Raw genomic sequence first — 23,010 nt, forward strand, 5'->3', positions numbered from 1 at the left:
TGCTCTGCACATTACAGCAAGATAATTTTTTACATATAACATTAAAAAATTCTTGTTGCTGATGGTCTAGTTATTTTTCTACAGTATTTAGTGGTCTTTGCAGCATTACGTAGACAGTGACCACAAAGGCTGACTCTTATGCTTGCTCTTACTGGTATTTTACTGCAATTGCTTTTGTTTCTCACTTACGTGTTGTCACGAACTTAGCGTGCTGTGATCAAAGCGGGTGTGCTTTAAAAACCTTTTCCTGTGGTTAGGTATTGGTGGGGGAGACTTTTTGATGGGAAATTAAAAACAGAAAGCTAAAGTTTAACTGCTCTTTGAGGGGGTTTTGAAGTGGGAGAGTATGTCTGACATGTTTTGCTACTAACAACTTCTGACAAATTCTAAGGAGAAAAAGATGAAACAAAACAGGTTATGCATATAATTTAAACTATAGTGGACTTCATTCTATATTCTAGCCGACCGAATCCATGGAGATACGACAGAATGGGAAAAAGGCAACTTTCATCTACCTTAGTGTCTTGCATTTTGGGACTCTTCTGGCCTCTTCTAGACCATGGACAGACAAAAGTAGTGAGAGTGTGAAAGGCTTAGGCTTGTGGTGATTTGTATTACTGAATTGTGTGCTTTGAATCTTCAAACGCAGAATGTCGAAAGGGGCTGCAGAATGAGTTTAGAGCTGTTACCACCATGAAGCCTGTCATACCATTGGAGCCAGAAGTGAGGCTTCATGTGTCTGGGTTGCGCGATGATTACTGTAAGTTGTTATTTATTTCTGTGCAGAGCTTATTGCAGAGGTTGGGAATTTTGATGTGTGTTTCAAGAAAGATGGGCAGGGTATGTCCCTGTCAGATCAAATGGAAACCCTGCAGGACTTGCACATGATGTCATTTTTCTTATAAGTATGCACCTTTGAGAACTGTCTGTCCCAGGATGTAGTGATGATTGCTCAAACCTAGTAATCTGTAATACTTAACTTTCATGCAGTTTAACTTTTCATGCATGTTCATCTATGGATCTCAATACAACTTTCAAAACCACCCAGTATGCTTACTCCTGCTTAATTAAGCTAAGGACGTATCAGCTCTTACCCTTGGATACTTAGCACCTGTCAACATAGTGGCACCTTTATTGAAGACTTTGAAATCTGCTGCACATATCACAATCTGATGTCACACATCAGTGATGTTGTTTACAATTTAGATGATAGATACCTTCTGAACTGAACTCTCACCTATGTCTTTGGTGTATGGGCAGAAATTAAACATGCACAAGTTACGCATGAACACACATGGGGCTCCACTCTGTAGGAGCAAATACATGTCTTAACACTTGGTAAGTTCTAACAACCCTGTATACGCAAGTGTTAGAAATTGCCCCTGTGGGTTTTTATGTGAGATGTCTTTGCAGGTGTTCATTGGATATATATCTATGGACAGGACAGGATAAAGGTTTGCTTATATGCAGGTTAAGTCTGGACTCTTACCTGGATGATTTACACCAATTGTACTCCAGGTGAGCCCCAAGAATAACGGCATTAGCAGAAGTCTATGGAAATGCTTTTTTAATATTTATTTCTGGTTACAACAGCTGGGGCCATAGTCAAACAGCTGACATTCAGTTGCTCTTCCGAGTGACTTTAGATACTAAAGCATGATGTCAGACTTTGTCCTGTGGTAATGTCTTCTGTGTTTCAGGGGTGGTGTAGTGATGTTTAAACTGCCTTAAATGGACAGCTGAGGATTTCCCTTGACAGGGGGAAGCATCCTTGATTGGTATTAAATGTTATATACCAACTCCTTCAGGCCTGACATAGCAGGCTGCTCTGAGGCTACTCAGTCTGTGATAAGTCTTGCCAGGATCTGTAAATGCAATGCACCTAGCATCAGGAGCAGTGGAAACAGTGTTTTCAGCATACTTTTGCTGCACAGTGCTCTGCTGGTGAGGAGCATAGTTTTCCTAATTTAATTCTTTTCTGCTTTTTTTCTTGTATCACCTGCAGGGTAAATGTTGTTATTAGCCTGAGGAGGTAGGAGAGACTCTTGCATATAGAGTCATTCCTATGTATAACTGTATTTGTGTATTAGTAACATGAGTTACCTTTGAACAAGGGTTTTCTTGGAACTGTAGCTACTGCTGGATGACCCTCATTTCTGGTATCAGAAATTAGCGTGAGTGATGTGGCCATCCAAAATGAAGAGTGACAGATTAAAAAATTCTAAGGAGTGGAAGCTGCAAGTCTGATTCTGCTCTACAGACTTACCAGTTTGTGGAGGTTGCCTTGGTAGACACCTTGGCTTGTTAGAGGTACTCCCCTTCATTTAGTTTTTCTAATTTGGTGTTCTCATTGAATAACATTAGTAGTAATCTTGTAGCAGTAGTCTCCTGAAGTTGTCCCATAGTTTTTTTTTTTTTTAAATGTTCTCTCCCCTCTCTCCCCCACCAAAACAAAAAAAAGCACCTCTTTCCCCCATCCTGTTACCTACAACTTTACTGCAATAACTTTTAATAGCTTTGTTCTAGATCTAAACATACTGGACTGGAACCGTGAAAATCTCATTGCTATTGCGCTAGGACCTGCAGCACACATCTGGAATGGAAGAACTCTCCAAGGCATTGAAAGGATTGATTTGAATTCCAGTTCCAAATACATTTCCTCTCTGGCTTGGATAAAAGAGGGAACTTGCCTTGCAATTGGCACCAGCGATGGAGAAGTGCAAGTACTAGATAATTTGCCTTTTTAGTCTTTTCCATTTTTATCTAAAGCGCCACAAGACAACTTGCATCATACTGATTTTTTTTTTTAAGGAAACAAACCAAAAAGATTGGGTAAAATATAAAAAACCCTCTGCTGGAGACAGATATATAGCATCTCCCTGTATCATGCTATATCTCACTGAAATGCCTTAGTGCTCTCCAGTATTACTTATAGGTAAGGGTGCCTCTGAAACCACTGGAAAGGTAATGACTGAATTAATGATTCAGCTGTTCAGGGTTAGATATTTTTCCACCAGTAAGAGGAACCTCTATGTGAAATTTTGTCCAGCACAGATTATTTTCTGTTGTAACTCTCTTGCTAAGATCACTGTTGTGACAGGTGCCTTTAGAACTCAAGCCAAAATTCTTCTTATGGATTCACACACCAGAATTTGACTTCAATCAGATTATATAAACATATCTCAGCCAGCTATTATAGAACAATCCTGTTATCCAAAGATTTTAGTGAGACGCTGGCTGAGATGCTAGATAATATGAGGAGCTACCTGATGCAGTTTACATCAGTCTGCAGTCTGAAGGTATTCAAGCCAATGATTTCAAGCATGGATTTCCAAATACTGGCACTTAAATAGATAGCTTTAAACTCAGATATCTACATTGCCTTTAATTCCTGCTGACTTCAGCATCAGTGGTATAGGGACCAAAATTTGGAAATATTTATTCATATCTTAGTTGTGAAATGAGTGATCTTGAGGCCATCTATATATCAAATCAGAACTGAGTGGCGGCTTACCTGCAAACAAATTAAGTTAATAAAAAATCTTTTTTCTTTTTGTTGTTAAATTTGTGGGTTGTTTGTTTTTGTTTGGTTTGGCAGCTGTGGGACATTGAAACGAAAAAGAGGTTGAGAAATATGTTTGGTCACCTGTCTGTAGTTGGAGCTCTGAGCTGGAATCATTATATTCTAAGTAGGTGAGTGGTACAACCTATTAACAGAAAAAGTCCTGCTGTTTTTACTTAGACAAAAGTCCCAATCATTTTAGCTGTTTTCTCTGGCTTTGCTTAAAGGTGCTTTATCCTGTCTCTCTACTTATCTGCCTTCTCAGAAATCATATGTAGATTTACTGCATAGCAGGAAAGCAGCCAAAGTGAATTGGACCTCCTCTTTAGTCCCTCTTTCTTATTCACCTTCCAGAAAGCTGTCACCACTTGCAGAATTTCACTAGAATATGGAGAATGTGGCTCTGGTTTTATGCAAAGCCCGAGCTCTAAATGGTGTTGCCTCCAGTGGATCTGGACTCCAAAGAAGTACCAGGTGGAGAATGTCATGGAGCTCGGGCTTTCCCTCCATTGATAAGAAGGCTGCATCTGTCCTTTCAGGTGCACAGTGAGGCACAGCTGCTATAAAGTTACACAGCTCTCTGGCTGCGTAGCTATGAGGGAAGGCCAATTCATTGCTTCCTACAGCCTGAGACCTATTCTGAGTGAGGATTAAAGTGATTGGCCTTTGCTCTGCTGAGGGTGAGTTTTTATACTAGCTTGTGAACTTTTTGTATTTAGGGATCACTTCAATATGGAGCCTCAGATGAGAATGATTAAACATACTTTCATTTTTTTTTCTTGCATTTGCTGGTTCATATCTTTGTTTCAGGCTGAAGGGCTGAAGGGAGGCTGGTTTATGATGGATATTTCTACTATTTTAACGTCATGTGATAGTCTTCTGTTTTGTTTAAACTTAATAGCAACGGTTGACTGATTTGAACTTCATTGTTAAACTCAAAATGAAACTAATTCACTGGACAGGCACACTGCTTTAGAGGGGTGGTTTTGTTTCGATTTCACAGTAAGAGTCCGTGGCTTTTGATTTTGTTGGGTCTGGGTGGAGTGAGGTACAAGGATACCAACTGAACAATCAGTTAATAAAATGCTGGGACCTTTGGAGTGGATCTTCTGAGTGAATTAAGTTATAAGGATGAGGCTTGAACATCCTATTAATGCCAGGTGGCATAACCTTATTACAGTATGCATTAGTTTCAGTTTGTATTTCAGCTTGGCCAAATGAGTGCAAATAGCAGAAACTTAAATTGCAAATCTCTTTGAATAAGAATTGATAATGAAATTCAGCATAAGCCTGTGAATCATGTTTACTGTTGATAGATTATGTTGAGATAATGTTTATAAAATGTGCTTGGTTTGACAGCTGGCCAGTCATTCTAAAATTATGAAAGTCTAAATATTTATATAAGCAGAAAGAAAGACATGGAGTTAATATTCTTTGTTGCTAAAATAAGCGAACTGTTCTTATAGAAACTTCACTATGGACAATTGACTCTTTGGGATTATACTGAGTTTATTAATGCTTGTGGTCAAGATAGTCCAACAACACATCCTCATGAAACTCTCAATATATTTCAGTACCATAAATTAACCTGTTGTGAAGTTTTATGGGTTTTAATCTGTCTTTAGCAAAACAGATGTCATCTGTGTCGAAAGCAAATAATTCTGATTTCTTATTATGGCAAGCAAAAAATTTCTGTTAGGAGAAACACCCAACTAGGATTCTGAGAAACTCTTTTTTTTTTTTCCCCCCACTCTTACTGCTAGAACGACCAAAAATCTCAATGTGGTCAACACTGGCAATTCAAATCTGTTTCTGTTGGTTAGATTTCTCTGCTTATCATATAATAGGAAAAATCTATATGAATCTGCAGGAGACAAGCGATGACATCTTTGCATATTCCAATGTATCTTTATAGACATTTTCCATAAAGATGTCCTTAATATTCACTGGCAAACTGGTTTGTTGGATTCTTTCATGCTTTTGTGGACTTCATTGGTTTCAAGAGCTTGGCAAGTCTGTACAGTTTAAGCACAATAGAATGACACTGCTCGTAGTCAGTCAGTTTTGTGTGTGCATTTTTGGAGCTTCTAAATCACTCAGCTTGTATCTGAAGATCTTTAAGAGCTAGTATAGGAAAATTTCCAGTCATTATTGCTTTAATAAATATATTGCAGTAGTGTGCAATATTTGGTTTTCAGATGCCCAGAAAGTTGGTGATAATCTTAAGTTTCTCAGTGTCATCATAATGGATAGAAGTGTGAATTTCCATTGGGAAGCTCTTTTATTTTGTCATATATCTCATGTAGGTGTTATCCTTAGAAAGACAAGAAAAGATTTATGTGCTGTAAGGTACTTTCAATATTTCTAATTCAGTTCTTCTATTGATGTGTAAAATCTAGGAGCTAAGCTGTAACAATAGCTGTGCTTCCAAGCAGGGTATTTCTTCCTTCCTTTGGCAGACTGATGATACTGGATGTAGTAACCACACAAATGGAGAGTGCAACCTCTCGGACCCACAGTTCCTGCTCTGTTTACTGAGTCGTGAAGAAGGAGTGGTCCCTCAGGAGAGGTAGAACGATGGATCCGTTTCCTAACAGGCAGTTAGTGTGACTAAGTCAAACTGTGATAAGTAGGTGCTTGGTGGTGCTTGAGGTGATTGGTGCAAATTCTCCTTCAGCCTGAAAGTGGAAGGTAGGAAGGGAAAGGGAGGAAGGACAGAACCAAAGACACTGTTATTGGCTAATAAGCCCTTTCTCAGAGCAATGCAATTATACACTGCCTCTTTTTTGGGAGTAGTCATATCTGACCTTGGCAAAATTAATGTTGCCAAACAGTACTTTTGTTAAACAGGAAAAAGTTTGAATGGCCAATAGTTGAACAAGGTGCAGATCAGCATCATACATTGCCATATATCTTCAGAGAAATGAAAACTCTAATGGAGAACAGCTTTTCTGCCTGGCCTGTACTGAGCTTGACTGCTTTCCACTGTCAGCCACCTCTACAGTCTGGGTGCACTTTTGATACTCTGGTTTGTCTTGCCTCTTACTTCAATAGTGTTATTCTGCACACATGTTCCCCTCTGTGGTTTGCTTCTGAAACCACTGAAGAAACATCAATGTGACAATGTAGCTCGTCGTCTTTGACATCAAATTCATGCTGTCTTTTCTAATCTACAGTGGTTCAAGGTTAGGATCTATTCATCATCACGATGTTCGGGTTGCTCAGCACCACGTTGGGACTCTTTGCCAAAACAAGCAAAGCATTTGCAGCCTGAAATGGTCACTAACCAATAAGTTGCTGGCAAGTGGGTCTAGTGATGGAATATTGAATATCTGGCCTAGTGACCCTGGTGTGAAAGTGCAGTCACAGCCACTGAAAACCTTACCTCATTCCTCAGGAGTCAAGGTATGTGGAGAAGGAATAGTTGCTCTTCTATGTCTGTTCTCATGAAGTCATGTTGCTGATGTAGACAGTCATGAAATGTTTCCGATTATCTCAGTGATTCCTATTAGTTTCTTCTCCCCTTATTGTGATGCAGTTAATCTTAAGACCTGTTCTCCCCATGCAGTATTCCCAGTCACAGGTAAGTTTGCTAATGCTTTGACTGATTTAGGATTTTTTTCCTAGATTAGTAGGCCTTTGTAAATATAATACCAAACAGAAATAAAACTGACATCCTCCTCCTTGCTTTCTGTCTTGCACAGAGAACTTTGGTGGCACAATGCCTACAAGTGAAAAAAAACAAGATCTTTTTCAATTATTGAAGCTGACTTTCGGAAAATTCTCTCTGCTGAAATAATTTTAAATATAAAGTTTCTTTTGCCCTCCTGTCCATACTTTCATTTCATGATATAATAGTTGGTAGCAAAGGATCCGAAGTAAGAAATTGGAAATGGGACAGCTTAGATTCCTCATCTTCATAAGGTCCCAGTCTGTATGGGAGATAAGATGGATATCAGCAGTGAGAGACAGGGGAGTCTAGCATTTATAAGCTGTCCAAGAAAAGCCTGAGACTGGACTGAAACACTGATATTAAAGGGTCAGTAAAATTTGTTTGAATAGGTGGAATTCAGTTCTCATTAGCTTTCCTTTAGGGTAGAGTCTGGGCCTCAGGCATATCCCGCATGTATCTCAGAAGAAACCAGGCCTGTAGTAAGTCTTATAAGTCACATTGCATGGGGTTCCCCGATGGCTTGGTTTAGGCAGTAAGTCAGACTGTAATCTAATGGTCTCTTCTGGTACCAAAGTGTGAATCTGTGACCTGTGAAGTGTAGGGAGGGAAGCTGTCAGTACGGGCTTACAGGAAGATGGCGTAGGCTACTGTGAAGCAATGGCAAAGGAAATCTGAAGCAGCATTTGGAGTTTTGGGATCCTACATGTGTGCATGTGTGTAGGAAGAGAATGATGTGCAGTGAATAAAAGAAAAAGGTACATTCTGGGTGCTTGTTGCAGTTCATTTTTCTAACCTGGCTTTTAAGCAAAATCTATTCCCCTCTCTTCCAGCTAATGTCCTAGTCTTTCTGGCATCTGCTTTCTTTAGGCTATGAACTGGTGTCCTTGGCAGTCCAAAATCCTTGCTACAGGAGGTGGAATGAAAGATGGGATTTTGCGTGTCTGGGACATAAATCGTGAGAAAATCATCCAAAGTGCAGCTACAGATTCTCAGGTGAAATGATGAAATGTCTGCATATTTAGGCTGTGGTCGTCTTGTGTAGCTGTGTTTCTTTGGCAAACTCCCACTGACTTTGAGGGCAGTTCTGTAGACAGAGGAACAGCAGGATTTTCTCTGGAGAAGCATTTGTGCTGCTTTCAGCACTGCAGTGTGTGATTGGACTCGGAAGCAGTTTGTTTCTCATTGACCACTTCTGTCTCAAGCGGTTGAAGAGGAGGTGTTCTCACAGCCAGACACTTTTCATCATCTTTTCCTTATTGGCAGTGATGGTTTTGGCCAAAACTCAAACGAGGAGAGAATGTTGTGGAGGAGGCAAAATTCCCAGAGTTCTGGGGTGGGGAGAGGTGTAAGAGCCAGAGGCCAAACATCAGTCTCTGGAGTTTGAATGTTTGGAGACAGAGGATCAGAGTCTCAGCTGAAGTCAAGCAGCATAACTGTAGAGTCTCCTGGATCTATGCCAACTTATTCAGCTGAGGATCTGTCTGAGGGGCTTTAGTTTGATAGTGGTAGGCTATGATCGTGTTTAGCTAGGATGATGATGCAGCTGTACTTGGAAGTATTGTCAGAAATGAGATGAGCCTTCTAAATAAGTAAGTATTCTGCTGGGGCTATTTCTCAGTAGCTTGTTTAAGCATTTGCAGATAACATTGCAAATTTCAAATCTACTGAATGGTATTTGTAGACCCTTTCTGAGAACTAAAGTAGACTTTTAAATTGCAATAGATTTGTTCCTTGCTCTGGTTACCCAAAACCAGCGAACTGATGACTGGACAAGGCCTTCCTAGAAATCAGATGGTAATATGGAAGTATCCTATGCTTATCAATTCATCAGAACTCTATGGCAAGTATTTCAGTTAATAGTTTTAACTATTTCAATTAACTATCTTTCTGTCTAATCAATATGATTTTGCAAATACATACTTTATACATTTAAGTAAAATAAAGTTAGAGCATCACCCGCACATCCTATCTCTTTGAATCCCATGCATCAGGCGTGTGTGAATGCATGCATGTAGGTAATGTCCACTACTTAGCCTTTTTTAGCTGCCTTTGTAAAATGCCTTGGTTTTAATGATGGGATTCTCTCCTATCATTTCTAAGGCCATACCAGGAACAGGATGTGGAGTCCCACCTCTCCCTAAGGCTTACTAGAGCTTGGCTGAGTGTGTTAACATCAAGTTGCTTCCATATATTCTAGGCTGATTGCCTCCTAGATGGCACAGCCTAGATGTGGGTCTTCAGTATTGCAGCTCATCAGGCAATATTGGAGCAGCTTTCACAATAAGTTTGAAATAAATCTCTATATGTTGTTTAGAACTGTCTGGGTTTTAATGAATGATTTTGTGTCAAGCATTGTAAAGCAACTTCTTTCTCTTATACCGTACTGGTAGCTAGAGCAAGTGAAGTTTCCTTGCATCTCTGAGTATCAGTCCATGGAGATGTAGTGCTAGACTGTATATAAATATCATTCTCTGCTATTGATCCTTCTCATAGCTGGTGCTTGATGTCACTCCCATCCATTGAATTTCATTTGTTTAAGTCTTAATGGAAAAGTCCAACAGAAGCATCTGAATTTAAAGGAAAACACAAATTATTTGAGCACTGGCTGCATTTTTGCAGGTTTGGGAGTTTTTTTGCACTCACTGACAAGATTATATCCAAAGAAGCTTTTGATTTTTCCACCTAACAAACATAGATGATATTTACAAATACTTTTTGCACCCCATTGATGCATTTGAAGGCACTGATTAAATTTCTAATATATGCTGTTCTGGAAACCAGGGACTTGGCTTCAACACTAACCTGTAAGGGGAAAGCATAGAAGACTCAATACAAAGATGGGAGAGAGAGGGCATTGTGTATTACACATTATCCTTGTGTAATGCTGCTTCTCTATGCCTCTTTTCTTTCCTTATTCCTACACATTTAAGTATAGCTCTAAAGGAAGCTTTCTCTGAGAAATGATCTGGAAAGTGACATGAGGGAAATGACTCAATGCATCTGCAGCGCCTGAAATGTAAAACGTTTGACATTCAGTCTTTACTACTGTAGGTACTTAACTACTCAGGTTCCTCAAATCCATATAAATCTTGAATGCACAACTTACAATAAAAAGATTTGCTCTTACTGTTGCAAATAACGTGTAGTGCAAAACATTTACCACGTAAGTCAAATGCATTAGTAATGTGAAGCTGGAGTGTTGCTTATCATCCTGTTTCCTATTCAGTTTACACATCTTCAAGAAAAACTTATTTTCCTGAACAAAAAGATCAGATAGTTACTACATGAATATCTCTACTTATGGAGACTCTTGCAACATCCAAGGAATTGGATGTTGGAGAAAATTGTCAGTGTATCAAAATACGTTTGGAAAAAATACCGTGATAGTTTCAAGATGGCTCTGAAGCAGTCTCAGATACCACATAATTCTGCACTGAAAAAAATTAATTGCCATTATTGCATTTCATTATTGGATCCTGCTACAAATTGCTGAAGACCTCAGCTAACAACTCAGCACTATCAGCTGTTGTTCAATGCTTTAGTAATTGAGGTTGCCTACTAGTGAGCACATTCAGAATAGAACAGCTGGAAGATAATCTTTTTAAAGCGTGAAGTCCATCTTTGGGATAGGAAGCTCTGGTAGAGCTATGAGAGTAAACTGCTAGATAATTAATTTTGGATTTAAATTTCCTCCCCTCAGAAAAGTTGTTTTAGATCAAGGAAAGCATGTAAGCAAACACAACATTTAATTGTTTTGAGAAGTAGCTAAATGTAATCTTGAAACCATGAAATAAATCTCCAGTCTTCTCCAGTAGAAATGAATAACTTCTACTGTTCTGATTTCTCCCCACCCCTCCCTCACTTATTTGTGTCTGAAACTATTAAATTTCGATTAGCGTTGTAATATTTTTGGATGCCTCCAAAGACTACATCTCTGACTCTTGCTTCAAAGTCATTGCAGACACTGAAAGGAGATGATGTTAAGAATTCTGTGCAGTGTGAACTCATGGTCATCAATATTGACAAAATGGTGTACCCCTCAATAACTTGAGAAGGAGGAAAGCTTGAAAAATTAATGTTTGCTGAAAATAACTTAGTCATAGAGTCAAAATTCTAGTCTCAAAGTCTAGGTGGGACATGTGTTACTCGGTACCAGGACAAAAGAGATTTGCTTTTAGTCATTATGGGTCCAAAGAGCCACTCTAGCAGCTTCAAAAGGTGGGGCAGACTGTCCATCTACAGCATTGCTATGGATCCTCATCAGGTACCATTGTGATAAATACCACAGCCTCAGAGAGCCTCACAGTTCCTCACGTGCTTATCCTTACAATGTTCTTTTGAGCTAGAGAAGTGCTGCTATCCCCATTGTATTCATGGGGAACTGAAACACAGAGGATGGAGGATATAGGTTACCTACATCTGAGTTGGTTGTCCAAGACATCCTTCAGACCTTCGTACTTTCTTTCAGGGTATGGTTCATCTGGTTTACTTTGGATGAGATGCACTGTGTCTCAGAAGTTCCTGTTTTGCCCTTGGATGACTTACTCAGCTCTATGATTAAGTCAGTAACTCCACCCACACAGAGAAGCTAATGGCCAGTAAATTATGGTAAAAAGGCTCTTAATTCCTCTTGCCCCAGGTGCCTAAAAAGCTGATGGTGTGATCTTGCACAAGGTCACACAGAAGGTCTATGACTTAGCAGTAAAGTAAGCGTAGGTCTCACTCATCTCTTTTTAATAAGAGATTCTTGTTTGGCTGTCAGGTTCAGAGCTGTTTTTTTATCCTGAAGAAGATATTTGCATAACCAGGTTAATGAGTTTTTTAGGTTTTTGTGCTGCTAGACTGGGGTAGCTTCTGGCTTTCAGTGTCTAGCTCCCAAAGTTCTACGGACAAACTCAATATACAATTCAAATAAATTTTTCAGAGGGATCGTTATTAAAAGATCTGCTTAATAGTAATAATGCTGCAACTGGAGACACTATCTCATAGTTGTTGGATCAGCAGCAAACTGTCTGCAAAGCACGTGCAGCCAGATGGGAATGCTTAGCCGTGAGACACATTACCAAATGCAGATGAGATTCATATGGTAAATGCAGTGGAGAATTGAGAGTTCAGGTTTAATGTTCTCCTTGGACAGAAAAGTCTTCTCAGTTTGGTACAGACCTTACAGTTAAAGCCTGGTCCCTAATATGAAAAAAATTGCCTCCAATTGCTTCTTAATGTGAAAGTATTGTCTAGATAAGGCAGGATTCGGTGAAAAAACACGTTTTATGCAGCACATTGAGCTATTAGAGTGGAAGTAGAACAATCCATACCATGGGTGGGGGATAGCAAAAGTGCACTGCATTCTCAGTGTAAAATTGTGATGCATCTTTGAGTATTTTATATACATATTTTATTTTGCAGGTCACAAAGGGAGAGTGCTGCATGTAGCCCTGAGCCCAGATGAGAGCAGGCTCTTTTCTGTGGCAGCTGATGGGACAGCCTGTGTGTGGAAATGCCACGAGTCTGGGGAGAGCAGACACACTGGCAAGGCTTTTTCTGATGGTTATCTGGGCTCGTTCTTGTGACTTCTTTTCCTTGAAAGCAAGTGATTAAGTGTATTTGGCCCATTCAATAATTAGGAACATATATGTTCCTTCCAAATGAAACATGGCAAAAATAGCATCATGTTTTCATGAGAAAGCAATTTTCCCCATCAGTCCATAATCATGTAGAATGTTAGTAGCTTGTCTCACTTGCAGTAGAGGAAAAATATCGTAAGTTTGAAGAATAATATAACACTTATTTTCATTAAGCTAGCAAGCATGGGTGGAATCCACCCTATGTCAAGTGCCAGCATAAAGTCTTAGGTCCTGCTTTTAGCTATGGTTCTTGTAAGTAGTTTTATATCATCTTAGCATTTCCTGGGAACACACATGCCCCTCATGTAATAAACCTTGAATCATTCAAGGGCCAGGATGAGCAGAGACCAGCCCAAGGGAGTGGATCTTCTATACATCACATAGATCATAGTGCAAAAGAGAATCTGTCTAAATATTTCTTAAGACCCAGCCTAAATACATAACTAACTAAAGATAAATAATTTCTTGGGAATTCTTTATTGTCTTCATAGCAGCAATGAGAACTGAGTTTATTAGAAAACTGTCCTTTACTGGATTTTGAATTGTTTCCTTAAACTCACCTATCGTGTGTGATAGATATTTGAAAATATAAATACATGTGTAATAATTCTGTTACTGTGCATAATTATGTGATTAACTGGTTAATAAGCCTGATAAGCAGAGTCAAAGAGGCATTCTGTTTGGGTCAAACACAACAGTTAGATCATTTATCCTATAGGGATGCCAGTTTAATTCTGGGTGTCAGCAAACCTGGCAGCTGGCACTCTTTATGAATTTTTAGTGCTCACAGGGGCCCAACCCCTTTGATTTTAATGGGAATTTGTCTGAGTAAGACCTGTATGCTGTCAACAGCTAAGTAAGGCTGTCAGGATTCATCTTCAGATGCTATTCAGATGCAACTCAGTGATGCTGTTCAAAGCATGCCCTATCCACAGATGTCTTTGGAGCTTTGCTTTCACCATTGGAAGAAAGGCACTGGGTAAGGATTCAGTCTTGTATTTGTACATTAAAAGCCTTGTAAGCTCAGAAAATCATGTTGCTTGAATTTCTCTTCTTTTTTTCCTGTTTGAAATATATTTAGAATATTTCCTGTAACTGACCTGGGGAAGTATGGGGGATTAGGGAAGTAGATCAGTGTCAGCCAGTGGAAAATTCAGTTATCAGCAAATGCTTGAAAAGAGATAGGTAACCTTAAGGTGGGCACAAGCATCTCTGGAAATGAATGTGAAACTGTCATGTCTTTGGTTCTCATCATTTTTAAAACCTCATCTTCTGCTGTTCATAAATCACGTGATCACTAACTTTAGGTCTGGAAGGCTGAGGCCACTCATGTTTTCTCAGATGTCTCAAGTACCCAACGAGTTGTTAATTTACGATAAATACGCTGCTAAGCTGCTGGTTTCTGTGGTCATCTCTTGTGGTCTTATGTAAGACAAGGTAAAAAAGGTAGACACAACTATGAAGAAGCTGATATCTAAGAATGGGAAATAACTTTAAGAGTACGTATACTCTAATAATAGCATGTTTGTTGCAGCTGATTTTATCAGACATTTAGAATCCAATTTAAATATTCAAAATAGTGTTTTAATTACTTTAGAAGTTTTAAAAAATGTTAAAAGTATTTTTTTCTCTTTCAAAGGGAAAATAGTAGTGGAATGCATCTCTTTACTCATAGATTTCTGTGTTTCTCCTTCGAATTCCCTCTTTTTCTGTAGAAGTTACCTAAATGCTTAGTTTACCAAATAAAGGAACAGATGTTTAATGCGGGGTGGGATAGGGGGATGTCATGGGGAAAGAGCTGGTCAATATGAAGCTAAGCATATTTTGCTTGATGCTTAGCTATCAAAATAATAAAACACATTTCTTTTGGCCCGAGGAGTGCTGACTACTTACATCTAATTATGCTCATTCGTTATTGAATGGTCAAGCTATATTGGCCCCCAAAATATTCTAACATAGTACTTAAAGTGGGAGAAGTCACTGATTTCAGTGGAACTAGCCAAAAGCCCGTTATTAAAATGAGACAATCTTTTGTAAGCGTGTGAACAGGAGCTCTAGTCTATGATGATGTCTCCATTCTGAGAAAGCATTTAAGGATATATTTAAATTTCAGCCAGTGACTAATCAGTGAATAATCTGGATTCAAATTAAACATATACTGAAGTGTTTTTTGTAGATATACTTTCTTTTCTAGATGTGCTTCTCTACTGTCAAGTCTCTTTAACATGGCCAATATCTATCTATAGAGAATAGGAGTTTGAGAACTTGCACAGGCAGCATGGATCTGCATTGCTAATGTATTGCAGGTATCTTACCAAATACTTGCAAGTATAGTGTGCAGTTGCTGAAAGCAGATCACTGTTCTTGCATAGCTGCCTCATTCTGCCTGTGCAGAGGTCTTAACACATAAACTCTAGGGAAAAATGTGAAATCTCGACTCCTCCCTATAAATTATGTCATATTTTTAGCTTATTGCCTGTTGTATGGCTGGCATATGGTTCAGGCCCAGACTGAGACAGAGATCAGAACCCATTTTGAAGAGGTCAGCTTGTTCTGCATCTAGGGCCTGTACCTCATCTCTGCTAATGGCCGAGTCTCCGGAGGTGACACAGGGTATAAGCAGAATTTACATTGCCCAAACCTACACCGTAATGCCCACTGTCCTGTTCAAGCTGGAACACTTTACAGCGCATATGGAATCTAAAACTTCAGGACAAAAATCATTTTTACAAGAGGAGAACCTTGAATTGCCCATGCGGGGAGTGTATGTTCCTTGGCTCACCAGTATGATGATGTGGTTGTCTGACTGTTATGTAATTAAATAGATTAAAGAAACTCAGATGAGGGAATTCTTTTGTTTCTGCACATACAATGCACTGAACAGTCCCTGGCAGACTCTCCTCTATTTTGTTGCCACTTGATGCTAAGTAGATAATGTTGCATCAGTCTGTGCAATGCAGTTTATACCTTTTCACAAGGTGCTCAGCTGTTCCTTAAGCTCGCAGTGAGCAGAAATTGTTGCATTCTGGGTGTCAAAATGTCACTGACTGATCATAACATTTTTCTTAACCAGTAAGTATTGCATGGGCTCCATCCCGTAGTGGTGGAGCTCTACTGGGATTAGGTTCAGGCCTCTTGATGAAAAAAATTCCCAGCTTAGATGGAAGCTCTGTTCCATCTCCTTGCTCTTGCTCCTACTGCTTTTCCCACAGGTTTCCACCACTGACAAAGATGACAGAGGCTTGAATGTTATGTTTATCATGTTACATCTAGTTCCACTAAGAACCTGACTGATTTTGTACAATTCATCAAATAACATTCAGGTTAAAAAAAAAAAGTTTTTATGCTGGTTTGGGATAGATTCTAAATTTCAAGCTGGAGGAGGAAGGCTATCTATTTTACTTTTGCCTTGCACATTTCTTGATGTACTGCAGACTTTTGCTTAGTCAGATCCTCACTTCCCTGATCTCTAAGGTTCTGCAACACTTGGGTCAAAATGGAGAAAAAATGGATCATAGGCTTTCAGCAGGATTTTCCCATGACAAGGATGCTGCCAGTGACTTCCAGGCAAGGGGAAGAAGCAGAGCAAAGAGAAAGAAATAAGATAAAGAAAATGCTGCAGCAGAGTGAAAGCAAGACAATGCAAAAGATGGGCAAAGAGGAGAGTGACGATGTAAGACTAGCCTGTGGAGAGAGAGAAATAGCCCCAGATGATAAGTTGGCTTGAAGATCAGCTATATTGCATTAGAATAATAAGGATTTTCTATTTTCTGAGAGTTTTTAGAATCAGTTCTTTCCTAAGCAGTGGTGTGGCAGTTTGTGTGATAAATCGAATAGAAAATGTCTGGCCTTCTCTTACCTATTCCTTGGGTGTATAAAGACAGAATCGAAGTCACCATTTTGGGTATCAGTATCAGTCAGTGGGCAAATTCTGCTCTCAGTTTCACTGATGCAATCTTATTTGGCTAAGAATACTTCTTTCTCTTTCTTTTCTATTTCTTTGCTTCTGTATTTTTGTGTGGCCTTTTTTACAGCCCATCAGTCATAGAACAAACATGCAAACTACACCTTAGGAGTATGGAGGAGGAATGTTGCAAGCTCTGCCTGCGTAACATTTGTAATAGAAAACATAAAAGACCTTCAGCTTCAAAACTTTCAGTAAAGATTGCTGTAGCTTGGACCCTCTCCCTCCTCACCCCTCAGTATTCCTCTTATGATGAAACTTCTGTTTTGTGTCAACAAGTTGTAAGGTGGAGACAGAGGTGTAAATAAGTTTTAATCTGTATTTTCCCATGTTGTGTTTGTAAGTGATATTTAATTGCTTGTTATGAACTAAGCAATGGCTTTTTAATTAAAATCATGTACCAGATTTCTCCACCCTTTGAATGCCCTGTGCTCTCTGTTAGCTAACTCCTACTTCTAAGTAAAAAAAAAAAAAAAAAAAAAAAAAAAAACCAAAGCAACACAAAATAAAACCAACCCCTTTTTGAGGTACTAATGGCATTAAAGATGCCCAAGATTGTTAATATGGACATGTGGAGAAATATTTTTCATGATAGATCTGTTTGCTGTTTGAAAAGTGGTTTTTGAAACACCTAAAAATTTCACTGCATGTCTGTCAATGAAATCTAGCTTATTAGTGGTAGTGGACCATGAAATTAATTGTGGTTTTTTTGCTTTACTGACAGTGATTTATCATACTGATACTCCAGGTAAGACACCTTCTGTCATTTCTCTGGAGGATGGCTTTCAGCCAATTTTTTAATATAATCTTGCTGATCTTGGTGCAGTCTGTAAACATATAGCACATCCAAAGCATGTATACATGTTACTGTATACACTGTATACAGACTGTATACAGAATACCTGCACTGCAAGAGGCAGGGTGTTTCATGTAAATTGACAGCTTCAGGCAGTAGATTTTATTGCCATTCTTTATTAAATGCAAAGTACATTAAAGTGTGAAAGACAGAGGTTTCAAATGCATGCATGTTAGAAAACACACACTTATTCTGTCTCACAATCAAACTGTCCAAATGGTCCAGTTGCTGAGACTTCATTTCCTAAAGCTTACCAGTTCCTTCCACCTGTAAAATCAGGAGTTCTGCTGCAGAGAAACTACTCAGTTTTTCAGATATCTGGAGTTGTACCTGCACCTCATTTACTTTCAGGGGGTTTTGCAGAAGTCTAGATACAGAAGAATGCAATATGTACTCAACATGCAGTCAGGACCCAAACAGCTGGAGTAGTAGGTTCTTGGTCAGAAATATTTATCCATGTAGAGCTCGGTTTAAATGTTCAGCACAAGAATGCCGGAAGCCTGAGTCACAAATACCTGTCTAATGACTCCATGCCTGAGAGTATAAACTACAAATGCTGTTAATGTAGAGTGCTCTGTTCTGGCCCTGTTCAGGTTGCCTCTGTTCTGAAAGCAGACATGCAGTTTCATCCCTAAAGAAATAAAGCTGCTAAAGCTCAGCATGGGAATACCTCTTTTACCACTATCACGAAGCTATTTTATAATGTATATCGCAAAACAAGGTAACAAGGTTTTGTTACACAAGAACAAAGTAGGAAATTGGCTGGTCAAAATCCGGTCTGTAAATCTCCCCCTATGGTTTTTCTTATCCATAGAAGGTATTGCTTTGTGAGTCGAGTATAGACACCAGGGCTGTCAGCAGCACCGCACCTGTTGGCCCTTCCAAAAGAAGTGATGCCTCTCATCACATTATTGCATATTAAAGGTCCACCTGAATCCCCCTGGAAAAAAAAGGGAAAAAATGTCATTGAAATTTACCAAAGCTTAAAAATCCTTCTCTTACTTAAATCTCGTTCCAGAAGAGAAAGGAAGAAGCAGAAATGTAGACAGTGGTATTGTTTTTTTTCTATTTAGAAGGTAAGTTTTTCACTAGCCAAAAGAAAAAGACTTAAATCTGATCTTTGATGTGTGAGTTCTGTGGACTAAGTCTAGATCACTGCTAAGGAATAGTTATATAGTGTTTCTGAATATGAAAAAAAATGGAAACTTTCCTCTTGAAAGACAGAAAGTTTCTGGAAATTTGTACCTTTTTCTGTAACTTCATTAATTCAATACTTAAATCTTTTAAAATTGCTGTTATTCTTACACAGTTATTTATTTGACTTGGTGCCCAATGAAAATGCTTTTTATCAGAAAAACATGTTTCAAAGCCTTCTGACATCAGAGAAATTCTTCTGTTCAGTGTACTTGCTGGAGAATGTGCCCATTAAGCATAAGTTATTTTGTGGAGATTTTTCTGTTAAGCATCGTTTTGTGGAGGAAGAGAATATCTATCTGCTGTGCTTGGATAAAAATACAAAATCTAAAGTCTGTGAAGGTGAATTTATCAGTTTGAAGGTTTGATTTTAAGGCTTTGATAAACAAACCATTGCTAAATTCACTCATTTTTAAAAAGTTCTTTATTGAACTGAAGATAGGCAGAAGTTAGAAGACTGTAAAAGCTAGTTTTATATTTTATTTTTAGTATTCTCTAGGTGGATACAGCCAGTAAATATACTTACAGAACATGAGTCCTTTCCGCCTTTCGTAGCCCCAGCGCATATCATATTCTCTGTTATGACAGGCTTGCCATTATAATGCTTCCAATCGTTGCATATTCTTCTATCAATGACAGTGACGTTGACTTCCCGTAGTGTATTAGAACCTTTTTTCAGGTTATTGTGAGTTTTTCCCCATCCTGCTACTGTGCAACTTGTTCCTGCTTTGGGATCATCATCTGAGTTAGGCAACGGAATGATTTTCACAGCTTTATTAAGTTTTGCCCTTTTTTTAAGCTGTGGAAGATATGGAAAATAGTTATTATGGGGACGAGATTAATAGTTAATGCAATGTTAATCATTGGATCTTTTCCATCGAGACAGTGGAGGATTATTGCAATCCTTTTTTTGAGATACTTCAATTGTTTGTAGCAGGACTTGTCTAATCAATGAGGTAATGATGGAATTAGGGAAATGAATGTCCTTTGTCCCATGAAAACCCATTCAGCTTCTGCTGAAATGTTAGCTCTAAAAAAACCCCTGTTTCTCTTCTCTGGCCCTTATACTACTTGAAACCTAAAAAGAGTGAATCTGAGCCTTTTAGCTAGGACAGAATAGCAGCAATCACTGCAGCTGGCAAAGCTGAGACTGGGAGAAATCAAATTTTTTATTAAAATTTTTTCAGACAGAATATTGGAATTTTTAGCCACCTTATTTTAATATGTGAAATATGCCATTTTCTGTGAACAATTATTATTTCATTGAAAAGGCAGAGGCAGACATATTTTGGCCAAGCTCCAGGATTTTTATATTTCTAGCATTGGTATGCATTACAGGAATTGTAGTTTGAACGCCTTAGTCCCCAGTTCACATTTGGCTAGATTTGCAGACCAGACTATGTCACCCAGGAAATAGTGTCCAGAAAGTCCCTTGACTCATCTCCTTTCCTCATAAGGAGGAAGAAAGTAGTACATCATAGAAGATGCATATTCCTTAAGTGAAGTCTAAGTAAGTTCATACCTGCAGCAGCATTATATCGTTTTCTCTACTGTTAGGAGAGTAGCATGGGTAGGGAATTTGTTTTGCAATCTGAAAAACTTGTTGTTCTCTCTCTCTTTTTAGCAGTGAATGAGCTCCAAGAATAATGTTGCTTTTTCTCCTGAGAAGAAAGACAATATGGTTAATAGGATTCACTTGCTCTAAGTCTGTAAATCCTTGCTATTAAATGTGGTGCTATAATGACCAGTTGCTTCAGGGCCTCTTGCCTCATACCTGAAAAGCAACAGTATATTAGAAAAATATAAAACATTGCCATGTTTTCATATATAGTTAAACCAATTGAGTCATTGAATCAAGATTCATGTCGTGCTATTTTCACCTTCCCAGGAACATAGACAAGACTCAAGTGCTTGACTCTGAACTGACTCCTTTGGTTCCATTGGTTAATTATTTATTGTATTTTCTCTTAACTGAGGTCTCGTATAGCATCATTCTTTGCCTTCTGTTAATATTACAGCTTTTGAGCCCTACGCCCTCTTTGTAGTAGGTCTGATATATCTCCTGTTTGGATGGTGATGGGAGGAACTGATACATTTCTCTGATGTCTGTAGAGTCCAGTGATTCACTGGGCCCGGAAAGGCCGCTGACAGAGCCTGTGTGAGGTCTGGCTCAGCAGCAGCTCCAGTCCTCCCTACAAGGACAACGGGCGGGACATATGATTTAAAACTCACATCTTGCCTTGCTGAGGAAGAGTGTTCTGGGCCAAACAGTTTGCATCTTGAGTCAGACAGGAAGAAGAAAGGCTGGCTGACAGGCTAACCTACAGTTATTCTGTAAAGTAGGGGTCTCTAAACATCTATCATCTCTCTGGAGGATTTTTTTCTCCTTTATATCTGCGTGCTGTCTCGTTCTGCAGTGAAAGGCATATCTTTTATGGAATAAAATGGCAAGAATTTAATTCTGTTTTCTGAGCAGCTAGACTGACCAGTCCTCTGTTTGGTCTAGTGTACTGATTGACTGAGAAAACAGACATAAATCTTTACCCCAAATTCACTACTTCAGTTTTGCTAGTCTGTGCTTGCATGCAGATAGATGCTTGCAAAGTTTCTGTTCAGGAACAATGAATATCAGTACACCTTGTTATGGTACTTCTTAATCACCAATTCACAATTGTCAACATAAATCTTGAAATGCAGTAATTAGAAGATAATCATGCTCATGCTAAATGCACAAAACCACCAGGGATATTAACTTTCCTGCTTGAAGAAAGATGCCAGATACTCACTAAGGGCATCTCTGAATCAGATTCAGAACTTACATTTCACAGTGGGCAGCTGTTAACACCCAGTTTTCCTTGATTAAAGCTCCTCCGCATATTTTTGCTCCATTTTCTCCGCTAATTAGAGCCATAAATGGTCTTGAGTGAGGTGCCACTTCATGTCCTCCAATGATATCCACACACAAAGCTGAGAATAAAAATAAGTCACAATGCATACAGCAGGGCTAATGAATATTGTAAGAAACAAGTCTCTTAGAAAAAAAAGTTAATGTAATTATAAAGTACATAGACACACAAGTATGTACATATGCTACAATGCTAGTCTTCAGGGTAGACTTAATATTGCTTAACATTACTACTTCTGTATGTTTCAGTAGGAAAAAAAAATAGATTAGTGGTGTGAACTTTGACAAAAAACCACCAGAGTATTATTGTTCTTGCACAGATTTCTTTTCCTGAACCTCACTGCCATTGTTAATTTCTCAGCTTTCATTGTGACTAAGAACCTCTCAACCTGCCACCAGATAAACACTGTGCGATATGTGTCCTATGTGCACTCCTGGAAATGGGGCTATATAGTATAAGTCATATTAAATGAACATGTTTTTGAGAAAAAAAGAAAAGCAAGAGATTAATACATGTGTATGTCTCTGGAGAGATGGATCAGATAATGATTATGTTAACTCCTCTGAACTCCTCTGCCCACTGTGCAGCTTTAATTAAATTCATTCAGAGTTTTTTTTTCTGTATGAAAAGGCCAAACACATACAATGAGTGCATGAGTTGCCAATAATAAGACACCAATAATAAAAACTCTAAGAACTCCAACAGTAATAGTGAGTGTCTTCTTTATGCTGATGCTGTTCTACCTAACTCTGACTCTGCATGTCACAATTTACCAGCAAAAGGATCAAATGGGGCACTTACCTCCAGGAATTACCAGGAGAATGACAGCAAAAGAGCTGGGCAAGGTGAAGAAAGCCCCCATGATTTCTGCCTGGGTTCTCCCCTATCCACTGTTTAATATATATCTAAATGAAAAGGATGTGGGTTTTGTTTCTCCTCTTAAGGATATTTGACATTTCTGATTGTGAAACAAGAAAACCACTTCCACAACATAGCTCACAGCAGAGGTGTTAGTGAGAAACTGCATTTTATGTTGTGGTGAGAAGATAGGATCTCTCTCCCTGCCTCCCCCGCCCTCCAGGTCTCTACATAGCATTGCCCCTGTGAGCACTGGGGTGAGCTGCCTAACCTTGCAAGCCACTACATGTCCGATTGCACGGTAGGACTCAGCTCATGTAATTTTAGTCTTGTTTCGGTTGCCCACGTAAAGATGTTTAGTTCCATTTTAGAA

The 23,010-nt window shown here is 38.8% G+C and overlaps 2 protein-coding genes across 2 annotated transcripts in view; one reads left to right on the forward strand and one right to left on the reverse strand.

The window, feature by feature from the left end:
- The window catches only part of LOC135324485 (uncharacterized), a 26,049-nt gene extending 12,170 nt beyond the window's left edge, over nt 1–13,879 (forward strand). Inside the window, exons 5-12 of the mRNA XM_064500976.1 lie at nt 650–871; nt 1,414–1,454; nt 2,406–2,723; nt 3,599–3,693; nt 6,739–6,967; nt 8,103–8,228; nt 8,958–9,075; nt 12,642–13,879. Of these exons, the coding sequence (XP_064357046.1) occupies nt 650–871; nt 1,414–1,454; nt 2,406–2,723; nt 3,599–3,693; nt 6,739–6,967; nt 8,103–8,228; nt 8,958–9,075; nt 12,642–12,805 (1,313 nt within the window). The 3' untranslated portion in view covers nt 12,806–13,879. The remainder of the gene's footprint in view (nt 1–649; nt 872–1,413; nt 1,455–2,405; nt 2,724–3,598; nt 3,694–6,738; nt 6,968–8,102; nt 8,229–8,957; nt 9,076–12,641) is intronic.
- A 3,896-nt stretch (nt 13,880–17,775) lies between these two features.
- Nucleotides 17,776–22,717, reverse strand: LOC135324317 (granzyme A-like). The gene is made up of 5 exons (XM_064500335.1): nt 22,581–22,717; nt 21,693–21,840; nt 20,396–20,534; nt 19,400–19,672; nt 17,776–18,619 (listed from the first exon to the last, which is right to left on the reverse strand). Exons 1-5 carry the CDS (start codon nt 22,639–22,641, stop codon nt 18,446–18,448), a joined length of 795 nt encoding a protein of 264 aa, XP_064356405.1. The 5' UTR covers nt 22,642–22,717; the 3' UTR covers nt 17,776–18,445.
- Nucleotides 22,718–23,010: the final 293 nt, after the last annotated feature.

The sequence above is a fragment of the Dromaius novaehollandiae genome, chromosome W (genome assembly GCF_036370855.1).
Source record: "Dromaius novaehollandiae isolate bDroNov1 chromosome W, bDroNov1.hap1, whole genome shotgun sequence".
Classification (NCBI taxonomy): Eukaryota; Metazoa; Chordata; class Aves; order Casuariiformes; family Dromaiidae; genus Dromaius; species Dromaius novaehollandiae.

Excerpts from the sequence above, each read along its gene's own strand:
- LOC135324317 (XM_064500335.1), bottom strand. The coding sequence starts at position 22,641 with ATGGGGGCTTTCTTCACCTTGCCCAGCTCTTTTGCTGTCATTCTCCTG. Across the intron at positions 20,535-21,692 it reads ACAGCTGCCCACTGTGAAAT|GAGAAAAAGCAACATTATTC; the intron begins GTAAGTTCTGAA and ends CTTTCTTCTCAG. Across the intron at positions 18,620-19,399 it reads GCGGAAAGGACTCATGTTCT|GGGGATTCAGGTGGACCTTT; the intron begins GTAAGTATATTT and ends TTTTTTTTCCAG.